Consider the following 12,115-nt stretch of genomic DNA (forward strand, 5'->3'; position numbering starts at 1 on the left):
TTTGGTTTCATTTCTGCAATCACAGTTATCATTACTGGCAGATATAGCAGTGGCACGTTGAGAGAAAACAACATTACCAATAAATACTGTTCAGTGAAATACATGGCTAACTCCCTCCCTTCCTACTGGTCTTTCTTTATATCTGTCCATCTGTTGAAAACCAGGAAAGGAGGATGTGAGTCGACTACAGTCTGCAGTATTAGTACTTGTCAATATTACGACTTTTGGAAAATGGATTCCAAATAGAAATCTCCTCACGTTCACAAGTGTGTCCGTCTCCTATCCCTCTTCTCACATCTCCTCCTCTGCTGTCCTTACCTGACCTGTACTGTGACTGTAATTTTGCTACCATCTGTTGCAATAAGCGTGGAGTTTTTTTTTTTGTTTTTTTTTTACTTTAAAAGATCCCATCAGATTTTCTAAGCATAGGCTGATTGTGTCTACCTTGACATATCTAAAAGAAAATCAGTTGGTGTGCTCATTTATGATGGCTTACCATTGACTTTTGCATATGACATACCCGTTCACATTGTCAGTACTTTAAGTACTGTCAGGTATTTATTAAGGGGGCTCCCTTATTCACAAGAGGTCACCACAGCAGATGTGTCTACATGTTTGATTTGCCAGAGATTTTATGCCAACTGTCCTTCCTGACACGAACCTCACATTTATCCGGTCTTGGGGCTGAAACTAGGAGTACACAACCGTATGAATCCCTGAGTTTGGCTCTGTGTCTCCTCTTGGAATTAAACCAGGAATCTTCTTTATTAAATACTATCGCTTTGGCATAAAATCTGATTTCACTTCAGAGTGAAATCACTAGCATCTTTTTATTTGCTGCATGGAGCTCGCATTATATTTTATTGTTTAATAATTAATTACATCAAGTCTTAGCAATGCAACTCATTTGGATGAGGCATCTTTCATCATTAATTTCAGCCTCCATATATGAAGTGTAAAATTGACATCAAATGACTTACTTTTTCACAAAAAATGTATATACGAGATTTAAAAAAATACCTTAAACAAGTTCTATTTCTATTGTCCCATACGGGGCAACACCTTAGGATTGCAATGGAAAATTCCCACATTAGCTCTCTTGTGTGTAACCATGGTAAACAGTTTTCTGTTGAGTTTGTGGCCTCAATTTTTTCCAAGTCTCATCCAATCAGAGATGAAAATTAAACCCCCTTGAAAGTCAAAGGGAAACAAAACAGCTGGGTATGTTTTATCCTGTGATTAACAACAGCATGCTGTATTCCACTATTTCTCCTCAGGCCTTCGCTCAAAGTTTCACAAAGGAACTTTACTAAAGAATAGGTGACATTACTGTGGTTACATCATTTATGGGGGAAGGGAACTAGAAAAACTGTGTCCATGGGATAGGAAGTTCTATATTTGACAATACAAACCACCAGACTTATGTAATATTACTGCAGCAATTGTTGTCTTATTCGTCAAATTTAAAGCAGCAGTTGAGATCTGTTAATGTGAATATTAGCATGAGAAACTGTTCAAGAAAAGTCTACTCTTCACTTAGCCCAGACACTGTGGTCTGTGCCCCCCACAAGCCAGAAAAACAGCTCCTCCTGCATCGAAGTGGTTGCCTACTCATGATTTGTGAGTTAGGTTGAACAAAGTCTCTCCTAATTAGGTCCCCTTCAGGTTCTCCAGGTTAAACGTCTTGATTAGCTCCGAACTCTATGAAAGCTAAATTCCAAATAACTTCAGGTGTAAAAGTGAATGAAACTTTTTGGAGTTAGACGTAAACCCCATTTAAACTGTAGCAACCCGATTATGGTGACGTGATTATAAGTTGAAATCCAAACCTCTGGGCTCACGTCCTTTAATCAACAAGGTAATAAATGTAGGTCAAGTTTCCAAGCAGCTCAGTCCAACTCCAATGTTTTCTTTCTCTATGGCTCTTTGTCCAGAAAAAAAGTGTTTAAATTGGAAAAGGTATCTGTATAAATGTTTATACTTTGCCTGAGGTTTTCAAAGTTTCATTATGTATGCCTTGTGTACGTATTGTACAGTTCACATATAAGCTGACGCGTGTGGATGACTGTTTGACAAGTAATTAAGATGGACCAGATGCAGAATACGCTCACACATATACAAACAGACTCGCACGAAGCGAGGCCGGCAGGCATGAATGTGAGCTCCATGCTGAAGAAGTGGTGTGTATAAATTTGCTTAAGTGTTTGGCTTAGGTCTGTGGCTGTGTGTGCAATCGATGTGCCAACAGCAATAAATCAACTCGGGGCAGACCTGAATGCCTCAACAGCTTCATCTGACGTGGCAGGTGGGCTTGGGGATAGCCCTGACACAAAAACGTGCACACGTTTAGAGGTGAAGGCCTTTATCAGATGAGATGCTGATCAGCTTCAAAGAATTAATGATGCGATATATCAGGTGATATATCAAGTGCCATATTTTCCTGATTAGAGGTGGCTTTAAATGATGAACAACAAGAACACCAGATAGTATTTTGCGTCACTTTAGAAGCTTGGGCTTTAGTATGGAGTTGCAAATGCCTTTGGCCAGCAGACTCCAGTGATGCACAGGTAGTGTCGATAAACACTCTGTACAAGTTTGTTGGTCTTAAGCTTTTAATTTCCCCAGGTGTGGATGTCCCAGCAAGTTTACCCCAAGGTCAGACTGTGCAATGCTCAGAGAAAATACAAAAAAGCCCCAGAGCTGCACCTCAGGCTCTACCAACTTCACTTTAGCACATTAAATGTTAAAACTAATTTACTGTACAGCATTACCAGGAGATCTAAAAAGAACACAGTAACATAGCTTAGGTTTGCAACGTTACATGTGAACAAACCACCACTTCTGGAACAATGTCCTTTGATTGGGTGCTACTAAAGTGGAGATGTTTGCTCCAAATTCAGCCAAATTGGGTCAATGGTAGGGCTGGGCCATATTATACCTTTCACAGTAATACCGGTACAATTTTAAGCAATGATAAGAAAATTAAATATCGCGATAGAATATGGGTAAAACGCGCAGGCGCAGTGTTTGTGTTTTCAAACGCTCATACGCACATGGCGGAAAAAGCATGGCAGCGACGGAGAATGAGAAGGGCGAAAGCAGATTGTTGAATGAAACAGATGAACCAGAATTGGTTTGTGAAAATTGCGCAACTTCAGTGGTGTGGAACTGGTTTGGTTTTCGTCCATCACCAAAACACAATTTTTTGTAGAACATGCCACGTCGTGGCAGAAAGCAGAACCAACAAGTCCTCCCTGTAAGAACAGCTGCTTGTTTAAGTGAAAATAAATTGATGGGTTTTTTGCACTAATAGAGTTGTGGAGTTGTAAAGTATTTTGTCTCGTGCCAGTTATATCTTTATCGCAAATTTTCAAATATGTATCATGATAAATATTTTGGGTCATATTGCCCTACCCTAGCCAACAGGACAATGGTTCTAAGCACATCAGCAAATCTACAACATAATGGCTAAAAAAGAAAAGAAACATGGTGCTGCAATGGCTAGGTCAAAGTTCAGACCTCAACCTGACGGAAATGCTGGCAAACATTTCAGTCAGACATGTAAACAGACATGTGCAGCTTAAATCTATAAAATAAGTGCAAAAATCGAAATTGTAAAATTTGTGAAAAATAAACATTCACAAAATACAATAACCATATAAAAGAGTGACAGAGACATGAATTGGGAGGCAACAAAGGAAGAAAAATTGGTTTCACATCAGTTTACTCTGTCGCATTTTTCTTTTATCATTTGTGAATCCATATTCACATTTCTAGCAAACTTACCTCTTAATAACTGCTATTTTCTTCTTTTGATCTAATTCCAACATAAAAGAAAATACTTTCAAATCACTACCTTGTGTTTTTCAGTTCATGCGTTCCTCTTTCCTCTCATCTTTTTGTCCCAGTTTAGTCAAACAGCGCCTGTAATCATCAGCACTCAGCTCCGCTGGCTATTGAAGCAATACGGCCACAGAGTTCACATGTGCTGTGTGGTTTTCACTTATTAATAGAATGTGTAAAGTACATCAGAGAAGGTGAGACAAAAATGTTCAACAATAACCGCACATTCTTATGTTGTCATTTAGTATAGCATGCAAGTCTTCTCCTTTCTCTTAAAGTGTTTGTGTATTATGATAAAGTGCACGCGCGGTGCCTGACTGCATGTGGGAAGGTTCGTTTTATGTCACTTAAGTTTACATGTGTGAGGGTATGCGGCACGATGAAGTCAATGAGGTCTGTGATAGGGTTTAGAAATGCTTTTGACCGCGTACTGTATGTGTGTGTTATATGTTCACATTTTTTTTATGTGTCCAGGATGCTAACAGTGGGTTTATTGTCCTGATGGGACAGGCAACAGCATCGTCATCTGGGCCACTGTAATCATGGCTGGGCAGGAGATGAAAGACACTATTGACAAGAAGTGTCTGAGAGAAGAGAGAGAGAGGGAGAGGAATGTAATGAAAGGGAGAAATAAGGAACAGCGGCAGAAACAGGAGACGAGAATAGTTTGCTGTCCAAACTCCATTATGAAACAAGCCTTCGCTTTGTTCTCTGCATGAACTAATGAAAAGAAAATTGAACAGTACTGTATGTGGTTAGCCTTTGAACCGCTATTTTGTTTTTGTGCTGGTTAGTCTGACAGACATTGCATATCCATATCCATACCCCTCATTGGTTTGAGGGCTACAGTTATAATGCTCCAAGCTTGGGATCTAAACTGGCCTCATCTTGGGTTTTCTCTGACATTGCTTGGAGGGGTTGTGCTCAGTTACCTGCTAATGCTAGCATTAGCTAGCTAGTGTGGTTAGCAAAGCAACCGTGTGATTCACTGTGATTTTAATAAGATAGCTAGCAAAAAAGTAGTAATAAAAATAATGGATGTGTTGTGAAATACACGCGACTCAAATTTCAACTTATTAAGTTGACCTTAAAGAACTTTCTTGGATGTAAGGCAAATTTTAATGGTTTGTTAGCATGACCCCATGACCGCCACAAAGTTTTATCAGAACTCAAAACATTTTGAGCTACCTTGATCAATTTTAAACTGATCAATTACATTAAAATTTAATCTCCTACAATTTGAATGAATAGGGAAAATATCTATAGAGACCAAATTGATTTTTCTAGCAGGCTGAAACCATGTTGGGGTTTGCTTTGAAGTTGTTTTGTTTGTTTGTTTGTTTTTGGTAGAACGTTTAAACTTCTCCTTTTGGAATAAACCTCAGTTGACCAGTTGAAGAACTTCGCAATTTTTTTTAAAACTTCTGCTGTTGTTTCATTTTGCAGTTTGCTTGTACTTTGTGCGGCCATGAATTGTCACTTTTCCTATCACTTCTGTGCTTTTTGCAGGGTTTTGATATGTCACTTATATTTTGTATGAGCACAGTGTTGCTGGGGCAACATGGATTTTTTTTACAGCATCCCGTTTGACCACTATGACAAAACTGGCAGTAAGCTGACTCTGCAGTGCCGTCAAGCACTACAAGCGTATCCCTTCTTGAACTGCACCAATCATTTCCAGTGAAGTTACACAGAGAGGAAGAGGAAAGCTCTAAAATGGTGGCTTCAGGGTTTGTTAACTTGTAGACATGGATACTTTTTTGCCCAAATAAAAGGCTTTTTATTCACATAGCAAAAAGAGGTTGCCTATAGCCAAATGAATTAGCGCTTATATGCCAAAATCTTTTTGGTTAGAAAAATGCTTCATCTTCAAATCAACCAAGTCAATTTCACCTTCATGAAATTGACTTGGTTGATGTGGTGCAGCTTGCAGGCGCGCCCTGTCCAGGATGTGCTGTGTCTCTGGCCCTGTCCAGTGTCACCTTGGTAGGCTCCAGTGCAAAGTGCATTTTGGGATAATCTCAAGCTTCCCATGACCCTAAACCATAAAAGTGAATATAAAATGAAAGTAATGGAATATAGATGAATGGTCCATCCGCTTTTCTCTTTCCTTACTATTTTCCCTAGTTTTCATTTATAGCAATCTTTCCAGTCATCTCCACTTCCACTGGTATGAAGCCAAATAGCTTTCACTTCTCTCCCTCTCATCGTCTCTTCTGCTTTATCTGCTTTGACCAGTTCCTCCCTCCGCCTTTCTTTTTCAGAAGGCAGGCTGCCTGTATTTCTCTGCTCTGTTTCCCTGTAGTAAATATACTTTAGGACTCTCATGCAGCTCTGCTTGTAATTTATGGGTGTTTACCTGCTATCACACATCAGTGGTTGGCCCTGGGTATGTGTGTGTTTTAGTTTAGGTTTTTTTGTATACGTATAGCAAGCTACCTCTTCTATATGTCTGCTTATGAGCACATCTACAGGTTTTGAGGTGTTTGTGTATTTATGTGTGTGAAAGTGCACCCTGTCCGCTGAATCCTTTAATACCTCCAGACAATCAATAAGCAGAAGAGCAATGCTCAGCCCCTGTCTTCTTTTAAAAGATGCACTCCACCGAGTGGTGCGAGCCAAGAGTCGAGAAGTCAATAAAACAAAGCCGATAGTGCCCTCATTTGTATTTTTTCTTTTTTTGGTTTCTGCTTTCAGCATCTGGTCCTCAGAGTCTGAGTCAGAGTAATATTTAGTGGCTTGTCATTTTGATGTATTCAAATGAATAATTGTTGGCAGTTCTCTGGAAGTGTACAACTATATATTGACAGTTTTCGTTGTTTTTCCTTTTTTTGCAGGGCTGGTGGCAGACAAAGCTGAGGATCAGGGGATGAGGTTATAGAAACGACAGCAGAGACAGGAGGAATAAAGGACGAGGGAAGCCAGTTGCTCGGAAACTCCTCTTTTGCATCTTTTGCACCCCGCGCTCCTCTAAGGCGTTGACTGACCCTGTAAAGGATTACACATTCACACCCCCCTCCCCTCTTCACCACCATGTCTTCCCACCTTAACCCTCCCCTTCTCATCCTCCCCATCCTCTTCCTTGTACTTCCTCTCTCCATCGCTTCTACCTCTACTACTCCTTCCGCATCCCCCTTTCTCTCCTTCTCCCCTCCTGAAGGAGGCCTGACACATTTGGTGGTCAACAACAAAACCGGCGAGGTCTACTTGGGTGCCGTCAACTGGATCTATAAGCTCTCCAGCAACCTCACCAAGCTACGAAGCCACGTCACCGGCCCTGTCACAGACAACCCTCGCTGTTACCCTCCACCTGGTGTACAGTCCTGCCCCCACGAGCTGGTGCAGACCTCTAATGTCAATAAACTCCTTCTGCTCGATGCTGCCCACAACCGCTTGATTGCATGTGGAAGTACTTCCCAGGGAATATGCCAGTTCCTGCGTCTGGATGATTTGTTCAAGCTGGGCGAACCCCACCATCGCAAAGAGCATTATCTATCCAGTGTGGCTGAGGCGGGCACCATGTCGGGCGTCGTGATTTCCCCGGATATTTTTGGAGGCGGAGGGAAGCTCTTTGTCGGCACTCCTATCGATGGCAAGTCTGAGTACTTCCCCACGCTGTCTAGCCGCAAGCTGATGTCCAACGAGGAAAACGCTGACATGTTCAGCTTCGTGTACCAGGATGAGTTTGTCTCTTCCCAGCTCAAGATTCCCTCAGACACGCTCTCAAAGTTCCCCGCGTTCGACATTTACTACATCTACGGCTTCAACAGCGAGCAGTTTGTGTACTACCTCACCTTACAGCTCGACACCCAGCTCACTTCCCCAGATGCGGCCAGCGAGCAGTTCTTCACCTCTAAGATCGTCCGCCTGTGTGTTGACGATCCCAAGTTCTACTCCTACGTTGAGTTCCCTATTGGCTGCACCAAGGACGGAGTGGAGTACCGCCTGGTTCAGGATGCTTATTTAGCCCGGCCGGGGAGCCGGTTGGCACGTTCGCTTGGTATTCAGGAGCACGAGGAGGTTCTATTTACTGTGTTTGCGCAGGGTCAGAAGAACAGAGCCAAGCCGCCGAAGGAGTCAGCTTTGTGCCTGTTCACAATGAGGCAGATAAAGGAGAAGATTAAAGAGAGGATTCAGTCGTGCTACAGAGGAGAGGGGAAACTCTCCCTGCCCTGGCTGCTCAACAAGGAGCTGGCCTGCATCAACTCGGTGAGTGTTTGAGACAGTAACTCCCATAAGTGTTTTCTTTCCTTGTGATCATCCGTACCTGTGTGGATTGTTTCCTCCTATGATTGTGCAACCTTGAATTTAGCATTTTTTAACCCCGGAAAAGGAAAAATTATGTCTTTTTTATTGTTTTTGTGAAGCTTGGTTACAGCTTTTATTTGTTGATAGCCTTTCATTACCTCGCACCTTTCCCAAAGCACTGAAGTGATCACAGATTCAGGTTGTGCCAATACCAGCCGTGTCTGAGAAGGTTCTGTCCAGTCATTGAAGCAATTTTAATAGATTAATTAGAGGTTTTTCATCATCAACACATGATCATAGTGAGGCATCTACTTGGAAAAGTTGGTAGAGCCAACAACCTGAAAACACACCTTTAGTGGGCGTGAGAGAGGTAGGCAGTGAGGTAAACCACTGTAAGCCATGTGAGTAAATAGAGTCTTTAACTTAACAACTCATTATGCATCTATAGTTATTATAAGTGCTTTTGGATTCTTGTTATCGTAGTATTTAAAGTCTCAGTATCATGTCAAAGGGGCCAGGTTACTGCTTTTCCAGAAAAAGGGAGATCCATACTCCTCTCCTCTTCTTAGTGAGAACCAGATATCTACTTAGTGGGTAAAAAAAGAATGTCAGCATATCCTCAGACATGGCAAAGTGATGTTTTCCATTTTGGTTAGGGCAATCAAAGTGTAGGCGCAATTCCACATTTTGTGCCACATGGAATAAATGTTATTATAAGAACAGCATTTTAACATAGTGGGAGAATGTGTTTACATGATCTTTTTAAGAAAGAAGCTGTTTGTTCTAAAGCAGAACATCCAGTCTACCTGCAGCACAGTAGCCAAACTTCCATAAAGTGTCTAATGATCCATGTGAAGGTACCAGATGTGGAACTAAAATACCTAAATTAGAATAAATTGACTTCTGGTTGTCAAGTGCCGAGAGAAGTACCAACACGGGCATGAGCTAGAGGGATCAAAACTTTCATGCATCCCAAATTAGTTTTTAATTTTGTTAAAATGTCCCCATATTTCTTTAGTCTGAGCACACAACAGCTGTCTTGCTGAGATTTTGTGTTGTTGTTTTTTTCTAATAATTTCATCTACAGGTAGTGGATGGCTTGTCTTTGCTCATACTCATAGATGAGCTGGCCTAAGGGTGTCTTAGAGACACAAGTGTGTGTGTGTAAGTGTGTGTGTGCTTCACCTGCTCCTGTCACCCACATGTCACACACACTCACAGCCCAGTATCCTCATGAATAATTCACCTGGTCTCACCTTCTGTTATTTAGTCGGTGCTCCATAACACCCTGCCATAAATCTCTGAACTACTCTCCACCTCTCTGTCTCCATTTCCTCTTCCCCTCTCTTCTATTCCATCTTCTCTTTCGCTCCTACGTCTTTACTCTAGTCCCATCATTAGCATAAGGGCTTCTTTCATTTGCTAACCCCGCTCTCCCTCTGCTTCTTCTTTTATCTTCTTCTTTCTTATTCTGCTCCGCAACTCTTCTTCTTGACCTTTTTTCTTTGTCTTTAATTTTTGACCTGTAACCCCCCCACTTTCCCCTTTTTTTTTTGCAATCTTGTTTCTTTTGGTTGCCTTTAGCTTCTTCTGTCTCATTCCCCTTTTTCTCAAGCCTTTGCTCTTTCACCATCTCTTTCTGCCCTCTCCTTGACTTTCCTCTGAGTGATGAGGTATAGAGTGACTTAGTGTGTAAAGCCAGAGTCTGGATGTGATCTGAAAATACAATGCGGATAGAACAGACGATGCAGCGATAAAGGGGAGGAGAGTGATGAAGAATGACAGAAAGTCGGAGTGGTGGGTTTTATGGAAGGTGGGGGCATGGACTGCTAGGAAGGAAGACAAAAAAGGAGGTAGCAAAGACAGAAGAGAAGGTGTGAAGAAAAGTGTGACCGAAGCCTGGTCGTAGAGGACAGGAATTAATTAAAAAATGTTAGAGATAAAGGAAGGCAGAAGACGTAGAAAGCTAACTAGCAGATCTTTTTAGCTACACTAGCAGCTCTAGATGTGTCAGTCAGTCAGTCCAATTATGGAAAAACTGCTGGATGCATTGCCAAAAAATGTGCAAACATTTGTGGTCATTCAAGAATATAGTCTTCAGTGATCCTCTGATCTTACTGTAAGCAGATAAAATAAATAAATAAATATATTCATTTAGAATTGGAAGAAAACCTTCATAAACGCCCTGTTGAATTCTTATTCAGTCCCATATTCAGATTAACGCAGACTGCATTCCCATCAGCCCTATCTGTAATTTTTGGGAAAGGTTAATTAGCAGGTATTAGCTAAACATGTTATTCTGCGACTTTTGACATAGTGCACATTATAGGTGGCAATCATTAGCACTGCAAAACTGTTGGCAGTCCCATAAGTATTTTCTGTGCTTTTTGAGAATGGCTAATTAATAAGTGTAAGCTTGCTAAACATGTTAAACTGTAATTGCTAACGTGGTCAATTACAAGCATTACTTTTGCAGCATTGTTACAGTAAACATGTAAGCCTGCTGTATTGAGCATTCAGTTGTTGACAGAGGCAGTTGATTAATGTGCCACTTTGCACCCAGAGAAGAAAGGTTACTTAAATATGCTGCACAATGTTAAATTAATGTGTTCATTCTAATAATATTATTAGCAATTTTAGCATTGCACTACCATATTGTGCTTTATTTATGCTAGTACATGTCTGTTTGAGCTGTTGACCATTAAACGAAAATGAGGTCCACAAATGCTAAGAATGGTTCATTTCAGCCATTTCTTGGTGGTTGCTTAACTACTTGGTGACGTTATAAGATACGATGTGTAAGTCAGCTTTTGTAGCGATACATTAGATGTTATTATCATGAAATAAAGATGGGTAGACTGTTTTTATATGGTGCTACAAGGGATACATGCTTCAAACAGCCAATTTTAGCCAATTAATATCTGACTATAATAAAAACATAAACTAGACCTGCAGAAATTTGGGTTTGTGCAGCCACGTTTCTGCATTATTATGTTTTTTGGTCTAGACCCTCGCACTCATGTTGGGTAAAATGTACACGCTTGTGATATGAAAGAATTTCCCTTTACTTGAGCACAATACAGATTTTCAAATATCCCTGTTATGTTGAGCATGTTATAATTGCTCATTGACTTTTCTTCTTTAAAGTGTCACAGCTTGGTGCAAGACAGAAACAACATCTCTGTCACAAGCCCGCTGGTGGTGTGCAAACTGCGCACCTATACAGTAAACTCACAAGGCCATTGTGAGTTTACTGTATAGGTGCGCGATTATGCTAATGAGCATACAGTCACACGATCGTCCTTTATGGCCATCTGTCGTTCTCCCCGCTATCGATCAAGGTTGTGTTGGTGGAGCTCGCTCTGGGATAGCGCTGTGAAAAATTCATCATCTTGTACAGGCATGTTCATAGTTTCCTGATGGGAGCGGTGACAGCTCGTTGCTTTTGCATGAGTGTCATGTGGAAACTATCAGCACAGGCTCATTTGAAGAGACAAGGTCAGGTTATTCGAACAGTAATCTCTACCTGAACTCTATCAAAGTTAATCACTTTGTCTGACGCGAAATCTTTCTATTAAGCACTTTTTGGGTTATTGTAACAAAAAAACAAAAAACAAAAAAACAGGTCACAGTTTTATATGTGCCCAACCTCACACTCTAAAACTTCCAAATTTCCTCTGGCAGCTTAGGTGGTGTAATATAAAAGTTTGGGTAATCATCGGTATGATGTTTGTTTTTCAGAGTCTGTATGATGTAATTTATCCAGTGAGTTGAGAGATTTGGGACTTCCATTAAAGCACAGAGTATAGTGTGCACAGGTAGATCATGAAATCTTTAAGCTAAGAGAGCAACAGGACCAACTGGAGGGAATTTCTGTCCTGTGTTTGTACTCAAACGTCCTGCCACATTTCAGAGAGATTTGTTTGCTCAGTTTGCTTGCCTGCTTGCCCGGGGTCAGTAACGGTAGAATGAACAGTATCAGGGAACATAGTTAGGAAAACAGTGATAGGGAAAGTGAGAGATA

The 12,115-nt window shown here is 41.0% G+C and overlaps 1 protein-coding gene across 2 annotated transcripts in view; it reads left to right on the forward strand.

Annotated features, from left to right (window-relative positions):
* The window catches only part of LOC146645063 (plexin-A1-like), a 316,025-nt gene that overhangs the window by 38,565 nt on the left and 265,345 nt on the right, over positions 1 to 12,115 (forward strand). For both annotated transcript variants that reach the window (XM_085393236.1, XM_085393237.1), the window contains exon 2: positions 6,681 to 8,052. In XM_085393236.1, coding sequence (XP_085249362.1) covers positions 6,877 to 8,052 — 1,176 coding nt within the window. In that variant the 5' untranslated portion in view covers positions 6,681 to 6,876. The remainder of the gene's footprint in view (positions 1 to 6,680; positions 8,053 to 12,115) is intronic.

Source organism: Rhamphochromis longiceps, linkage group LG20 (genome assembly GCF_057381845.1).
Source record: "Rhamphochromis longiceps isolate RC_006_pf linkage group LG20, R_longiceps_female_GT1.1, whole genome shotgun sequence".
In the NCBI taxonomy this organism is placed as follows: Eukaryota; Metazoa; Chordata; class Actinopteri; order Cichliformes; family Cichlidae; genus Rhamphochromis; species Rhamphochromis longiceps.